This window comes from Athalia rosae, chromosome 1 (genome assembly GCF_917208135.1).
Source record: "Athalia rosae chromosome 1, iyAthRosa1.1, whole genome shotgun sequence".
Classification (NCBI taxonomy): Eukaryota; Metazoa; Arthropoda; class Insecta; order Hymenoptera; family Athaliidae; genus Athalia; species Athalia rosae.
In genome coordinates this window covers 14,894,126-14,910,470 of record NC_064026.1, presented here as the reverse complement: position 1 = coordinate 14,910,470, position 16,345 = coordinate 14,894,126, and the positions used below count along the sequence as shown (strand labels likewise).

Here is a 16,345-nt window from a genome sequence, read left to right as displayed (position 1 = left end):
GTGTTTTCGAAAAATCATTTCTGATTCAATTATTTTGGACTTTTTAATAATTTATAATAATAATAATAATAATAATAATAATAATAATGTACGGTATTCGCATACACTCTCACTCGATATCGCAGATATAATTTGCACGCGTGTATATGTCTCCGTGCCCGCGATATAATTTCATTCAACGCCGCTACGTACGTACGTTGTATACGTACATAATATGTATATATTAACGTACATCGCGAAGGTTGAGAGGTTTTATTAACTGAATAATTACGCAGATAAATCATAATCGTCGATTTGGTCCGTAGAATTTCTCTCACATTAAAAAGCGAGTTGAGCGAATGATTGAGCGCGCCTCGCTCTGCACGGCGCGAAGGACGGTACGCGCCGAAGAGTTGGAGTTCAATGTCAAAGAGGCATGCGGCAATATATCATAATCCGATGAATTGAAATTCGCCCGAAATCGACGAGACATTGTTACAGGTGGCGTAATCAATTTCGTCGCTTGTACGATTAGCGTACTCTAATCCGTCCGAATCGGATGACGCAAAATTATACGAAAGACAATAGACGAGCAGCCGCGGTAAGAAAAATTCGCCCGAGACAATCGAGGGTATCGTTTCAATTTATATCGTAATTGTGCCCCGATAACTCTACCCTCTCCGTTCAAAACAAAAATAAAATGATGACAGAATTTTGGCGTTTTAATTCGAGGTCATCACCCACACATCATATATTTACTATCCGGAATTATATTGAGTACAACGGTCGGTTGACTTCTAATTTAAAATTTAGTTTCTTATCGGAATATAAACTTCAAATTTCTGGTTATGTTGTTACTTATAAACGTTACTTGTAAATTGTAAATTTGTCAGCGATATTACTCGCAATTTCTTATCATTTTTCAATGATTTTTTCTTGTTTTTTTTTTTTTTGTTTTTTTTTGTTTTTTTTTTTTTATTTCATATTTCGTTTTTTTATTTCTTCACTCCACATAACAGCAACGTATTAAATTCATTTATTCGTAAAATTGAATTATATGTTTCTACGTGACACCGCTTGGATGTTGTGTTACGTGTGCGTACGGTATATGTACGTATATTCGTTATTTATTCATCGATTCTATAATAATTTCTATATTTATATTTACAAATTCCGGTAGAAATTCATTTCTCGAGTACACACAGATAACTGTACTATTCGTAGATAAAAACTGTGAAATTCCACTTATTACAATTCAAATTACAGCGCGCTACACGTGTAGCGCGGCGCTACGGTATATACGTTAAAAATGGTTTTCATTCTACCGCAACGATAATAATAATAATAATAATAATAAAAAACAAAAAAAACAAAAACCAATTACAATAAGGATGGTATTAATAATAATAGTAACAAATGATAATGATAATAATAAAACCTAGTCTACGCGATAAGGTGAAAAGTAACCGGTAGGATCAAGTGATAATACGCAATGTGATCCGATCGTACAACTTACAATCCGTGATTGATCAAATTATTAACATAAATTGAAAAATGGAATATAATAAAACAAATTCAAATACTGGAATGCATTTTTAAGAACAAAGATCGCGGCTTGTACGCTTCGAGAGATAAAAAAACAAAAAAAAACAAAAAAAAACAAACAAAAGAAAAAAATAAGAAAAATAGAAAGAAAAGCACAAGTGCTTTCGGAACACACTCTCCATCGCAGTCTTGAAGCATATAGGGACCCGAAGCTCCGTAGTAGATGCGTGCAAGTAGAATAATAAGGTATATCGTTGATTGACAATAAAAAAAAAAAACTAACAAACAATCGGTGAAGCGAGTCTTCGATGCTAAAAAGCTTGAATATCTACGCGTCGTGTAGCCAAACTTTCATGGGTACTTTGGTGAACGCTTTGTTGAGGAATCCCTTGAAATGTTCGGCGATGCTCTTGCTGGCAGCCGGTCTCATCTCCTCGATGATCTCCTTAGCGTTCTGGTTGAGGAACTGATTCATAGCTTGTCCGATCACGTTGTTTCCGTTCAACTCGTCGACCACGCGGAAACGAGCCCGACCGAGACTGAAGTCGACCACCAGCTGAGATATCCTCATGTAACGCACACCGTCGCGGATCTCCTCAACACCCTGGACTCGAGCGATGGCCGCCACCTCGCCTGGAAAAATAACATTCGCACCTCAGGATTCGATCGATTCGTACGTTCGACGTATCGGGCCTGCGGTTCGGATTACAAAGGATTTGCGATCCTTATATGGGATTCGACGATTTGTTTTTTTTTTTCGCGGCGCTGTTCCGATCGTGATTTTTTTATGATGGTGAAACGAAGTAACGGAGATAAAGTAAAACAAGATTGTATGAAATAAAACCAAATGACGTCATCGTCTTTTCGAAAGCGTGTCATTCGAACTGACGAATAATAAGTGAGAAAATGGATGAATTTCGTTGTTTTCTCACACGATTGGATATAATCGCGAGTCACCGTGGAACGATATGTAAAATGGAATTTCATCGGAGTGCTGAAATGGCGGAATAATCAATATCCGTCGAACCACTACAGAACTCGGATGAAACAAGAAAGAATCACGACGGATAATCGAGTGTTGGTAAATATTGAATAACTCTTGAATTCCTCCGAGTCACCGAGTGGTAAGAAATAAATCGAAGGTCCCCGATGTGCGCCGATCGATTTACGATCAATAATTATTCGCTGCGCTAAGCGATATTGATAATATAATACAAACGGGGATAATATCCGTAATAATTGAACCTTGGAAAAATCGAACGTCGTCCGTTAATCGGCGTAATGTTCGATTTCGATCTTACGGTGACACGAAATTGATCGTGGCGAAACGTGAACCACGGGCGATCGGGCGTAACCGCATCGTATACGACCACGTGTTTCGCGATTACCAACGAAATTCGAACAAGTCGTACAACAACGTAATGCAACGCGACGTGAGGAATATCCTTGTCTGGTGAATTTTGTAAGACTGCGTTACGCAACTCACCGAATACCGCCCAGAATTCGCCTTGACTTTGAATTGGAAAGAGTAGAACATTTCCTGCTACTTCGTAACGTCCCTGAAGTTCAATCTTCGGTATGGTGAGGTGAAGATCGATTCTCAGTATAGGTATATCGACGCGTACTTTGTTCACCGAAAAATTACCCGGTCCAACGGCCGTGATGTTCCTGAACAGGGCGCTGACCCTTACGGCGCCTTGGCCATTCTGCATCCCCAATTCCGGTATGGTCAGCGGCTCGATCGGCGGGAGTTCCAGTTCCGGAATACCTGCGGGGGGTCGTTGCATCGATCAGTCGTTGCGTAATCGAGCGATCTTGCTACAGATCGCAAATGAATAATATCGCGCCGCTACCGCGAGCCTCAGTTTATCGACGGAACCGAATTAATTTTTTTTTTTTGCAAATTCGTTACGCTGACACAATTTCCAATTTGGCAAGAAACCGCGTTTACGTTGAGTGAAAAAAAACAAAAAATTTCGAAAGATTTTTTTCCCTTTTTTAGACTGCGTTAGAATGGGTATAGTAGCTTCGACAAATCTCGTCGTCGGTCTGCGCGAAAACAGGCGTTAGTTCGAGCTCTGGACAAATTCTAATTTACGACACATGTAACGCGTTGCGCAATTTCGTATGCGTGCATGCGGCTAATGACGACGTGTGTATACCGGATGAATCTAAGAGGGCTCCGTGTTGTTACATTAGCATGCACGTAATGCGGTGTATCTAAGGTAAATTGTGGAAAGTTGTATTGTACGTAGGATATTATGTTATTGTTAGAAACTACTTTCCGTCCGTTCCCGTCCGCGAGTAATTGGGACGCGTCACATCATCGCGTCGAGGTGGAAGGTGAATATTATGCGGCGGAAGCGCGCTTATCCGCATTCAGAAGAAAACGGGGGGGGGGGGGGCGGGGGGGAAAAACTCTCGTGGGAACGGGTCCGTGTGTGCCAATAGTCGCGTTGACTTTTCAACGGGCTTTGAAAATCCAGCTCGTCGTTCGTTTTCGAAGCGTTGAATTTCCTCCCTTTTTATTTCGACTTAAACGCGAAAAATCGGCGATTCCAAATTCTCACCTCTGACCAAATAGGGCCTCAAATGGTTGAAGGCCTTCTGGATGCACAGGTCGATTGCGGGGTCGCCCCTCGAACACGGTAAAATGTACTCGGCTGAAACGAGATGGAGAAAATATATATATATGTGATCGATCGATTGACAAAATTTGATGTTTTTGGCAGACGGTGCGCCGGCCGATCGTTTCGCGTCTAACGTCTGCAGCCGCGGCGCGCACGCGACACGTTCGTCGGTTAATTATTCAAATTATGAAACAGAACTTCGTCCGTTGGGTGTTTGTTCCTGAATCGCCCAACTTAGTCTTCCTCGTTTTTGAATCGATGATATTATACAACGCGTTATGCGACTCTCACTTCTTACGGGCAAACGCGCGGCACCAGCCGCGATAATTATTCACGCGTGCAAAACAATCGGGAAATATTTACTTCACGCGTTCGCGAAAATTCGGCGCCGATCTCCGCGAAGAGAAAAAAGAAACGACAAAGGAAGAAAACAAAGAAGAAAATGAAAATAAAATGAAAATCGATCGACCGATCCGTGGGGGGGGGGGGGGGGGGGGCGAGGAGACGTCAAGTATCGCGGTAAAGTGGCCACCTGACCCAATTCGAGGGGACGCGCGGGGCGTCGCCGGCCGAAGATGCGAAGTATTTGGACCAAACTACGTCACGAAGTCGGTCGCAAAGCGAGACCGGGTAAATCTAGCTTTCACTCGCGCGGATCGTAAGCTCCGGAGAGCGTTCTTTCAGAAAAGTCTTGGACTCTCGTTACGACGAGCTGCGACTCCGCTGGCGTACGTAACTTTCTCCCGAACTACCTTAGCGTTGTGTAATCGCTGATATAACCTTCGCCACACCACCGCACGGCAGGTTGCGACATTTGTATAGGTGTAAGAGCTGTAGCACACCTCGTAACGCGCGTGTACACGCTTCATTGTGTTCACATCGAACTGCAACGTGCAACGGGCGCGCAATAAACTCTGCTAAATAATTCGAAACGAACGTACACGTGCGCAGATGTAGCACGGAACACACAGACGCGGGACTAAATCTCAATGGGAATCTACGTTACTATGAGTTCGAATAAAAAGAACAGGAGATAAAAAGTAAAGAAACGAAATGCAACGGAATGTGACCGGCCGATTAATATCTCCTTTTTTTTTTTTTTATTTTTATTTTTTTCTTTTTGCCGGTATTAAACCGAGTCCGGAATTATCGTGCATTTTAGAGGTGATCCCGACCTCCGAATCTATTTTTTATCGGTGTCATTATCGACTGTTTCTCTCTTTTTTTTTTTTCTTTCTTTCTTTCTTTTTTATCTGAACTGCCGAATATTTTTACAGTTCGTCGATTCTTTTTTTTTTTTCTGTCTCTCTCTCTAGGAATTGTAATGTATCATACGAGTCTTACGAGTGAAAAATTCCGGTTCATTCAACACTGGAAGGTTCGACGATTTGTTCGCGGCGTCTTGGCCCAAAACTAAGGTCAAGTATCCAGCGATAACAATCAGCGATGCACGAGTCATTTTGGAGAAACAAAAAAATTCCTTCATTTTTTTTTTTTTTTTTTTGTCGTCTCCTCAAATATTTCCTCCTCCTGTTCTCCGATCGATCACTTTTATTTTCAGACAAAATCGCCGGTGACACGCGATTCGTATACAAACGAACGAACGCCCGGTTGGCTTTTTATTTTCACGCCAGATGTTTTAATGACGGAATTACTGTGATTTTTAAAACTCCTCTCGAAGGTGACACATAATTTACCACGATTCGGATTGTCACGATAAAAGTAGAGAGAAAATAAAGTAAATAAATAAATAAATAAATAACCAATGAAATAAAAAAAAAAAAAACTCTTTATTTATGTTGGAAATGACACGATCTTGACAGGCACGTGCGAAAAGTACTCCGGCATTTTAAAGTGACATCAACGATTCATTTTTTTTTTTTTTTTTGGGTCATTCGTTCTGCTTTCCACGAATCACGTTGGACATGCGTTATCCAAAAACTGAGTGGAGGATTTGTGAAATTTGTTACACGTTTTTTTTTTTGTTTTTCAATTTATTTATATTTTCACTCTCTTTGTCACGGAGGGTGGTGGGTGTATTATCGGTCGTGTTCGAGTTACGAATAATATTTTTTTTATCGATGTTATAGGTTTTTCCTTTGTTCCAGATCTTGTTATATCTCGTTGTTGTTGTTGTTGTTGTTGTTGTTGTTGTTTTTTTTTATTGTTATTATTTATAAACAATTCTGCGGCGCCGTGTAGTGGTACTAAAGTCGGGACCGGTTCAATGTCTCTCTTATATGGGATCACCCCTACTCTGCAGTCTGCTTGGCGTCAAAGACAGAAAACCGTCTCTTTCTTAGCGACCCTACAGTCCCAATTGGCAGCAGAAGTTTCAGGACACATTTTGCAACTTACAACGAAACGAAATCTCCTATTCCGTTGACGTCACTTTTGCTAATTCAACCGACTTCTCTGTACCGAAATTTTTATTTTCAGATACACGTGCGCGCTTACGTTCGCATGTAGGTACAGAGTACGTACCACGGGCATTGTACATAATAGGCCCGCGTTAAATTTATCATGCGGCATAATCCCTGGCTACTCGGTCATGCATATACGCACACATTTTTCTAAAACGCGACACCTCGGTCTTTACTTGTTTTGTTTCATCCACGTTTCGAAACGCCGCGGTAACCGATCTTTCCATTCCGACACGAACGTTGATTTACAATCATCGCCGTTAATTCGAACGCGCAATGACACACGGGGTACTGAAAAAAAATGGAAAATCGAAAGCCATGTTTTCGAAAGTTTCCTCCGATTCTTCGTACCTTTGAATCATTTGATCATTTTTCATGAAAACTTATCGATTCTCCGTTACTTTTTGCCACGCTATTACTTTGCAATTCTTATATTATGTATACGTGAAAAACAAAAAAAAAGGTAAAACAATCGGATTTCGGAGACTCGCATTTTCGTTGGACGAATCGCTCTTGTATCCCGTGTGAATAATTCATCAGAATTGAAAGGAAGATTTTGGGGATTTGAAGGGGGATAAAAAAAATTCCGTTATATATATATGTATATAACCGATTTTTGCCGATGAGCGAAAAACTGCGCAGATTACCCTGTACGACGACAAAGGATGGTTGAAATTTTGACGAATACTCGAAACTCGACGGTTTATGTAAGTATTCCCGGTAAGAAAAAAAACGAAGGTATGTTTACACGAATTTATTATTTTTTGTCGTCGCAGTAACACCTCGCTGCTTTTCGTCGTTGAAAACTGAATAATTTCACCCAGATGCGAGTCACGTATCTCGGTACACATCGTCCGTTGAGATACGTTACGATACGTGTGTACGCGTTGAATAAGCGGACGTGCAATTTCACATTTCTTTTTTCGCAAACTGTTGTCGCATCGAGATGCAAATCTCCCGACCTTTACCCCGTAAAAATAAGTTCGGTTAAACGATCGGTTACGAGACATTCGATATCCCGCAGGATACAATCGTTGATTATTGACTCGAATTATCGTTGCAAAACCATCTTGATAGTATAACAACGTTTTTAAAGGTTCCACGTTGCGAATCTCCGTCTCTGCGGAGTAGGTACTTCGAATGTTACCGATGTCCGTTTAAAATTCAAACCGTACGACACGGTCTGAAAATACTACGGTAGAAACAGTGTCAGTCTTACAAAACGAAAGCATTGCAGGTGCAAACGTGAACTCACCCACTCCCCGAATTTCATTGCTCCTTCACTTTACCCCGCGACAATCGATGAAAAAATTCATTGGGAGGAAGGAAGCTAATTGGAATTGAAATTTTTTGATTCAATTACGTACAGGTGTACCTACATACATATGTGTATGTGAGTAACGTTTACCTTCACGTAGACTGAATTATGCCCTAGATCGTGACAAATTATTCAGCTAGAATTACACATCGTAGACCCGATTACACTTATCGTATCGCCCCGCGATAGGCGACCTTATTTTATAATTCGTTTCTGCGCTTGTTCGATAATTTTCAATTTAAACCACCGAACTCGTTGTACGAGTGAAAAAAAAAAAAAAAAAAAAAAAAAAAAAAAAAAAAAAAACGAATAATTTTCATCGTGTCCTTTCCAGCTTGCGCAAACTGTCACGTGCTCGGATCGAGCGTTCGATTCCCTGCGAATTTCGTCGTTTCGAAGACTTTTGAAACATTTTCCTAAACGAATTCAATCGCGTCACCGTAGCTCGCGATTTCAGTTACAATTGCAATTGAAACTGAATTTTCCGCGCACGTTGCGGTTATCTTCGAAGAGAATCGTTTCCTTCTGCAGCTGAAAAAGCGTAGCGCCGACGATTCTTCGAATCGACGATATCGCTTCGCTGTATTTCATCCGCTGTACGTTCGTTCGTTAAATGTAAGCACGCGCGGAACTTGATGGGGAGAAGAAAGTAAGAGAAAAAAAAAAAATAATTTCGAAAACGAACGTGATTTCATTCACGCGTTCCCCGCAGATCGCGGAATTCCGTCGGGGAAAATCCGGCGCGAGACATTCCAAATGTGGAGCTGCGCGACGCATTATTTCGTTTCGATTATTCACGAACGAACTCCTCTCAGGGAATACATTCGATTTGTGGAATCGGTTGTGTACGGTTCGGTGAAATCCAGCGTATCCTAACGTACAAGTACTCTAATAATGGCAGCGGTTATAACTCTTACCCAACAACGGTCGGGTATAGCCCGACTACAGTCGCCGAGTATCGCGAGGAAAAGGTCTTAGCAAAATGTCCGGTCTCGCGATTACGTTTCTCAGTTAAAGGTTGAGTCACCGCGTTCGCAATGCTACCAAGTTATATTTTATTCCATCATTGCGACACAGTTTCGGTTCATCCCACAAGTTTTCGCGACGACGAATCGCCACTTTATTCGTAACAATGGAACGGAAAAAACAAATCGTTAGACGGTATACAAACTCGACGAATAAAAAAATCGACGAGTTCGAAACGGCGCGGAGTACGGCAATTTCGAAAGTCCGTCCGTTAGGAGGTAAAAATGTCCGGAGTCGACGCCATCGACAACTCTTCGAATCTATTGCCAGACGTCCGAAAGCCCTGGACGAAAAGTCAGGCGAGAAACGAAGAAAATCTCGATAATCCAAATATCTCGATGACAACAATAACGAATAGTGTTCGAATGAACGGCAAATTGAAAGAAATCAAGCGCGAGGGCGAGATCTTTTGAATTCAGAGAAAACGTCGAGTCGTCGATTTTCACGTTACACCCCGCAAACTAGGTGTACGCGAAAACGAGCTAGGCTCGCGGAAAAACGTTTGAACTTTAATCGAGGCACCGTTCGATCGCCTGAAAAACCGACGGCCTCCCGCTCCCAGCGGTGTTCCAAGTCTCATAGCAACAGGCGTGAATGTCGTCGACGTGCAACGTGGTTTTCTGTTGCCGACGACGATCCGCGTTTGAAACGATCCGTTACACCGGTTGGCCGGCGCTATAATAACGGAGAGGAAGGATTGTTTTCGAAAGGATTTCTCATTCCTAACCTCGGGCGACGTTCGACGAACGCCGTTTTACAGCCGCGCTAGATAATGCTCCTTTTGCGTAATACTTATGCATTAGATACGACGGAATTGAATTACATGCGTACAGACGGACCAGAATGGAAGATCGCCTAACTTTCTCGCCGTGCCGGCGTCGGAGTCTCCCGTTCATTCGCCGGCCGCACGGTACGAACGTGGTTCGATCGTACCGACGGAATTCCGCCGAGTTCTACGACGCTACGTGGATGATGGAAATCGGGACGATCGGAAGAAATGTAGATGTATACACACGAATCACCAGAATCGCTGGTCTCTTATTATTCTAGCCGTACTCATTCGATCGATACAATCAATAGGGTGAGAGTACCTCGTAGGGATATTTCGAATAGATTCGGTTGGCAAAGTCCTTGAAGAGTTCGGCTACGGTGTCTTCGAGAGCTGGTTTTATTTCGGCGGCAACCGTCTGCCAGTTATCGTTGAGGAACAAGTTCATGGCGTCGGCAAGGGTCTCGTCGCCGTTGAACAAATTGTCCAAATGTATACTAGCGTGTCCGACGTTGAAGTCGACGTAAAAATCGGTTACCCGGAAGTAGGTCTCTTTGTTCATTTCGTACTTTTCACCCTGCGTAGTAACCACGGCGTTTATATCGGTGTAATTGCCCCAGGCTTTTCCCTCACCGGCTATCGGGAGCATCAGAATTTTTCCCTCCATGGTGTAGGCGGACGTCATCTCCAGCCGGGGAAGGAAGAGTTTCAGTCTGGTTCGCTCCTTGTCAAGGTCGATTCTGCGGGAAAAAAATGTCAAATTACTCGACGATCCGAAGGGAGCTCGGGCAATGATACGAACGACGAATGGCTTCGACGATATCTGGCACGGGATAATCTCACTTGACACTTTTCAGCAGGAAATCGGTGGCCCCGCGAACTTCGATGTCGTTGTAGGTGGATTTTATCGATACCGGTCCGGCGCCCTGCTTGATCTCGACTTGAGGAACGTGAAGCGGTTCGCAGGGGGGGATGTCCAGCGACGGAATTCCATTTTTCAGATAAGGTTTCAGACTCTCGACGCTATCTCGTACGCATTCGTTCAATTTCGGGTCGCTGCGACGACAGATCTTCAGAAAGTCGGCTGAAACGTTTGCGAGAATAGATAACAAGTGAAAATCGGAAATCGGTCGGTTTTCACGTTCGATCGTCGATTCGAAAAATCCATCCGAACCTTCGGAACTTACGTATGTCGGCGTTCGATTCAACGTCGGGCAGCTGGCCGAAGAGGACCAGTGCAACGATGGAAAATGCAGAGAGGAATCGACACGTCATGTCTGCGGCGAGGTGGTGCGTCGAGTACCACGTACTATAATTAAAATCGAGTTGGAATAATGCTGACCAAACCGCTGTGCAAACTATGCGCGATATTCGCTGACCATTGGAGTTTGTCAATTGTTGCACTTGTTGCGCTTTGCCAATACAGAAGAAAAAAGTAAATAGCTATGGTGTGATAAAATTTTGGAGAATTGCACACGAAGCGATCGATGAGTTTACCTTACAGAAGAAAGAAATAACAATAACTATATATATATATATATATATAATATACGGTTGCGCAACCCAATAACTGTATTGTATAATTTCCATTTTCTTTATTGCTAAAAATTTCAACTGGGCGCAAACAATAGTGAGGACAGTTACGCGGGTATCGATGAATAATTTTCCATCCAGATTTCGCGGCCAAACAAACTCGTCAGATTTTTCCTATTTTCCCATTAATGCCCGAGTTATCGTTCGCGCCAACGATTTGTCTTACGTCACGGAGTCGAGCTTCGGTAGTTTACGGGGGTACGCGCCGATTGTAAAATTCAAGGATCGGTGCAGACGGAATGAATAAACGATTCGCGTTACGTATGGGAATCGACAATTGGACGCCCCGAGGTCCGTTCGGAGTAACAAGAATGCGATTACCAACGCACTGTCCGAGTACAGTGCGTTGTATATGGTGGATATTTGCACTACTTCGAAGACTTTAACTATGCAGTAGGCCGTTCGGTAACCTTGCCCCCCATTGATCCGAGGCGACGTCGGACTCGGGTAAATAAATGGAGATGAAAAATGAAAAAAAAATAAAAAAAACTCACGCCCGGGTAAACCCGATCGAGTTAGTCAGAGATCGGTCCATGGCCCAGATTCTCGCCCTTCGGAGGTTGCTATAAAATCATCCCGAGGTTCATCATTTTCTTGCACTTCGAGACTGTTCTTTAACCCCGATAGGTGTGTATCTCCGCGTCATCGCTACTGATTCCGTGTCAGCTCCGAGCCGTTCGAAATGATATTTATTTCGTCCGTGATTTGTGATATTTTTGTTCAGTGAGTTAGATGTGCGCCGTGATTTCCTGTTTCTTGACGATCTTCGTTATCACCGCGCTCACTTTCACGTTAATTTACAAACCGTTCTTTGTATGGGAATTGAAGAATTCCGACTAAAGACAAAAGAAACGCCTGTCAACGTTCGGCGTGGAGTCGCGTCGCCGACTCCCGAAATTGAAAAATCTCAGCGACGATTCGAGGGAGCGGTGAAAATGAAGATTCTCATAATAGCGCTGTTCGCTTTCGGCGTCCCGGCGGACTGCTCGTCGTTGTTGGAAATGTCGCAGGTTTTGTGGAGCCGGCTGTTGGCCGGTGGACTGATCAAAGGGGGCCCGTTGGACCCGCTCCGTATTCCGGTGGTGAAGGTCGACCAATCCGAGGGTAACACCAGCTACCGAATAGTCCTTAGAAACGTCGAAGTCAGGGGTTTGAATTTATCGACTCTCGAGAGCGTGCACTTGGCTCGAGGGAGGCTCAAGTCAAATTTGAGCGAACTCGAAGCCGGCTACGTAAGCTACGCGGATTTGAGAGAATTGGACTCGATCAGATACAGATTTCACACCCTCGTCAAGGAGCGGAAGCCGAAGAACGTCAATGCCGGTACCGACGAATTTCCGAAAGAGGACGCCGATTTCGTCGGCGAACCAGAGCCAACGACATCCGCCGGAAACGGAGCGACGACGGCGGCCTCGCGAAATCCACCTCGCGTTCGTCCGGACGCTTTCCGTACCCGCGAAGAACTCGTCGACGTCGTTTACGCTGCGGAGCGTCGACCGTACGATCGGACGAGAAGCGGAAATCGGGAACGAGCGGATAACTACAGGGCGGACGGGGCTCCGTCGCGAATCGTGTGTTTCGGGAGTTGCGACACCGGGAACGGGGGGCCTCATTCGAGGGGGTTCACCGGTGAAGGAGGAAGAAACGGGAATTCGAGAAGACGCGACGAGCTCAACGATCGGGAAGGGGAGAGTGCCTTCGGGAACCGAGACGCGCAGACTTCCGGGAGCGAGAGCTTCGAGCTGAAACGAGCTTTCGTCGGAACCGGAGAACCCGGCGGTGCGGTGAGAAGCACTCCGGAGTCGAGGAATAGCGGACATCGCGGGAACGGAAACGTTGGCGATCCGAAGATCCGGGACGAAGGCGCGAGGGGGAGGATAAACGATACGAGAGTTTACGACCGAACACCACCCGGTTACGTGGATATAGTTTACGCGGACATGGACGATCGGAAAATCCGGCGCTTCGGTGGTTTTCCGAGAGAAGACGATCGCGACGTTGGGGTTCGCGGGCTCCACGAGATCAGAAAGGTATGATGTATACGTGGGAAATCGTCAATTTTCGGTCACCCTCGATCGCCGGCCGGCAATTGAACCGTAATTTTATTTACAGGAGATCGAACGGCGCAACCGATACTTCGTTCATAATTTTACGGAAACCGAGGCGATCCAGAAACGCAACAACATGACGCGCGCCGCTATCGAAAGCAAGGCGATCAAGGACCTGATCAGGTACGCCGATAATTACCAAGAGAAGAACGGTTACTACGAACAGGGAATGCGGCTGATCTATCACCTGGGTGGAGCGGAGGATCCCAGTCCCGTGGAGCCGGTCGGATCTAACGAAGCGAAACGTCGCAAACGCCAACACGACCTCGTCGACGCCTCGGAAGTAAGTTTGGCCCCCGAACGTATTTCTAACGCTACAGTTAGTCGCGTTCGCGGTTTTTCATACGGATACGTTTGTTTTTTCAAACTTATGAGAAAGTAGTTTAACGGACGAAGTGAGCTGCCCCGACCTTACCGGTTACATAAAACTAAATTACACCTGGATACAATGTTTACGCACACTACTTACCCGTATATATATATATGTCTTCCAGGACGACGTCATGCACGTAATAGTGAGACTTCGCGTACCGTTGCTCCGAGTTAAGGCGGATTACCTTCTCGGCGGGAAAGTTGGACCGGAAGTATTGAGGGGAAATGGCCAACTGACCGGGAACTTCAGTGAGTACGACGTCGTAATGCATTTCTAACGAGGGTATATATAATAGCAAAATTGTAGTTACCGGTCGTTGTAACGTTTGAGTCAATTTTCGAGTCTTCGATTTTCTCGCTCCAAATCTGCCCGTTGGGACCTTGGCGGATTTTCTCTCTCTCTCTCTCTCTCTCTCTCTCTCTCTCTCTCTCTATTTTTCTCATCTCACTTTCGAGGAACAGTTCCAACGATCAGGCAACTCGAGTTACTCGAATTCGTATCCTTAGTAGCTACTTCAGGCGTAAAACTTTCGTCGCACGCAGCGACCAGCGTATCTTCATCTTCCTTTTACTTCGAATATGTTCACCTCCGTTGACACAATTTTTTCTTTGCAGCTTGTTCATTTCCTTTGCATTGATTGCGAGTATTCTTTCAGCTAATTTGACCGGTGATTTTACTCTGGAATTGAAGAGAATTGGTGAAAAAAAACTGGTCGTTAGAGCAGCGAGGGCAAGATTGATTTCGGATGGGCGAAAAGTAACGCTCCAAGGGATGAAGGAAAAGGGACCGGTGCAAAGTATTTTGGTACACGGTGAGGAATTTTGTAAAAAAAACTCAATCATTCGGAGAGTCGAATCGAGCAGTAGAATAATATTATTTGCGGTTGCAAGCACTCGAGAAAATCAAAAACGGAACCGACTCGCCCCGGAATCAACCATCGAGTCGATATTCGAGATTCGGTTGTCAGCCAGTCAGCCGGGTCGACTGGAGAATCGTTGAAATTGTTTCAGTTTTTTTTTTTTTTCGAAAATCACGTCGGTCGATTCAACGAATCGACATCGTTTTACATCGACCATCGAGGGCTTGCATGGGATGTGGAGAGTCTCTTGATCAGAGACGAAAAAAAAAGAAAAGAAAAGTCCTCGAATTTGAACGGCACGACGGAAACGATCCGCGCGTATTTTCTCTAATACGTTAAAATACAACAGCCGTCGAAGGCAGATGTTTCAATTGACTTTTTAAGTCGAGAACGTCGCTCGCAGTGATTCCGATCCATCCACGTTTCGTCATTCATAGTTATGTAGCGAATTGCCAAATTGGGAATACATGTTTCGAAAAATTGAGAAACATAGAAATTCTAATCTCAAATAGACGAGAGAACCGATCGGAACGCGTTCCACTTTTCGCGAGAGACAAGATATCGCCCATCGATTGTTGTCTATGCTCGCCATTTCGATTGTTTTTAAAATCATATCAAACGCAATAACGAAGTAACGCGAAAATTACGTTCTAATTGCCGAGCACGGAGAGAGTTGACGATACTCGGAATCACTTATGACTCGATTGAATAGAGCATCGTACGTGCGATTCTTGAAATTTTTGAGTCAACGACCTGCTGCTAGGAAACCGAAAGGAGTCCGATATTTTTAAGTCATAGTTATAATAGCTACTTTTCTATTATCGTAATCGATACCTCCGAACTGTGAATTCTCAATTAGAAAAATTTATTGAATGATAATCGTGCTCGTGAAAAAGGCCCGACCGACGAGGATCCAAAATACAATTTTTCTAATAAAAATCCTTCTCTCCAAAATCCCAAAAACGTGAACGTGGTAAAAAAAGGTATTCCCACGTATTCGCCGTGTTAATTTTCGACACACCCTAACGCCCGTTAGTATCTCTAATTAGGTAAAGTTTGCGAGTATTCGTGGACCGACGAAACACATTAACCGACGTAATAATTGCCGTTAAAAATCGACATATATCTGAAAAGGCAGTCAATCTGCTTACGGAGTCAACGTAATCCTTGATTATTCAGCCTAGATTTTCTGACCAACCCTACTCTCCACTTTCTTTTACAGGTCTAATGGCTGCCGAAGCTGTCGCCGCCATGATAGCCGATGACTTGGCGACAAAAGCACTTGGCGAACAACCGGCGACTGACGCAATGATTTACAAAATGTATTCCAACGACCCCGCGTCCCTTCAAGATTGACGCGAATCTCGCCCCCGAAACGGGAATATGATAACTTACCTCATTTCGAGCAACCTTTAATTTATTTATTTATCAGCTGTCCAACGATTGTACAGAATTCATATGTGTATATATATATGTTGAAAAAATAATATGCATCGTGAGAACCTTCGGCGATTATCGGGTTTTTCTTAGCGTCCAACGGTCCGGTGGATCTGTATCGATCGGAGGTGAGAACGATCGGATCAATGGAATCGAAAGTGTATATTTTTCGTTGCAAGTGTCGACTGAGGGGGGTGCGGGCTGTAATGCGCAAGAAGTTCTGACCGATCTTCGGGAGTACAGGGCCGCCGCAGGGAACGCACCGTTTTTCTTCACGAACTTTTG

The 16,345-nt window shown here is 44.1% G+C and overlaps 3 protein-coding genes across 3 annotated transcripts; 1 reads left to right on the top strand and 2 right to left on the bottom strand.

Annotated features, from left to right (window-relative positions):
• Nucleotides 1–691: 691 nt before the first annotated feature.
• LOC105690452 (protein takeout-like) lies at nucleotides 692–6,388 on the bottom strand. Its single transcript, XM_012408232.3, has 4 exons — nucleotides 5,499–6,388; nucleotides 4,095–4,187; nucleotides 3,011–3,292; nucleotides 692–2,157 (listed from the first exon to the last, which is right to left on the bottom strand). Exons 1-4 carry the CDS (start codon nucleotides 5,638–5,640, stop codon nucleotides 1,853–1,855), a joined length of 822 nt encoding a protein of 273 aa, XP_012263655.2. The 5' UTR covers nucleotides 5,641–6,388; the 3' UTR covers nucleotides 692–1,852.
• A 3,544-nt stretch (nucleotides 6,389–9,932) lies between these two features.
• On the bottom strand, nucleotides 9,933–11,777 carry LOC105690451 (protein takeout-like). Its single transcript, XM_012408231.3, has 3 exons — nucleotides 10,878–11,777; nucleotides 10,534–10,774; nucleotides 9,933–10,430 (listed from the first exon to the last, which is right to left on the bottom strand). Exons 1-3 carry the CDS (start codon nucleotides 10,963–10,965, stop codon nucleotides 9,995–9,997), a joined length of 765 nt encoding a protein of 254 aa, XP_012263654.3. The 5' UTR covers nucleotides 10,966–11,777; the 3' UTR covers nucleotides 9,933–9,994.
• A 20-nt stretch (nucleotides 11,778–11,797) lies between these two features.
• On the top strand, nucleotides 11,798–16,333 carry LOC105690450. Its single transcript, XM_020855060.2, has 6 exons — nucleotides 11,798–11,910; nucleotides 12,008–13,313; nucleotides 13,396–13,674; nucleotides 13,886–14,012; nucleotides 14,420–14,575; nucleotides 15,846–16,333. Exons 2-6 carry the CDS (start codon nucleotides 12,099–12,101, stop codon nucleotides 15,977–15,979), a joined length of 1,911 nt encoding a protein of 636 aa, XP_020710719.2. The 5' UTR covers nucleotides 11,798–11,910; nucleotides 12,008–12,098; the 3' UTR covers nucleotides 15,980–16,333.
• The last annotated feature ends 12 nt before the right edge of the window (nucleotides 16,334–16,345 follow it).

Excerpts from the sequence above, each read along its gene's own strand:
- LOC105690452 (XM_012408232.3), bottom strand. The coding sequence starts at position 5,640 with ATGAAGGAATTTTTTTGTTTCTCCAAAATGACTCGTGCATCGCTGATT. Across the intron at positions 4,188-5,498 it reads TGAACCGGAATTTTTCACTC|CCGAGTACATTTTACCGTGT; the intron begins GTAAGACTCGTA and ends ATCTCGTTTCAG. Across the intron at positions 3,293-4,094 it reads GAGGCCCTATTTGGTCAGAG|GTATTCCGGAACTGGAACTC; the intron begins GTGAGAATTTGG and ends GACCCCCCGCAG.
- LOC105690451 (XM_012408231.3), bottom strand. The coding sequence starts at position 10,965 with ATGACGTGTCGATTCCTCTCTGCATTTTCCATCGTTGCACTGGTCCTC. Across the intron at positions 10,775-10,877 it reads TGAATCGAACGCCGACATAC|CCGACTTTCTGAAGATCTGT; the intron begins GTAAGTTCCGAA and ends CAAACGTTTCAG. Across the intron at positions 10,431-10,533 it reads TTCCTGCTGAAAAGTGTCAA|AATCGACCTTGACAAGGAGC; the intron begins GTGAGATTATCC and ends TTTTTCCCGCAG.
- LOC105690450 (XM_020855060.2), top strand. The coding sequence starts at position 12,099 with ATGGGAATTGAAGAATTCCGACTAAAGACAAAAGAAACGCCTGTCAAC. Across the intron at positions 13,314-13,395 it reads GGCTCCACGAGATCAGAAAG|GAGATCGAACGGCGCAACCG; the intron begins GTATGATGTATA and ends TTTTATTTACAG. Across the intron at positions 14,576-15,845 it reads GCAAAGTATTTTGGTACACG|GTCTAATGGCTGCCGAAGCT; the intron begins GTGAGGAATTTT and ends TTTCTTTTACAG.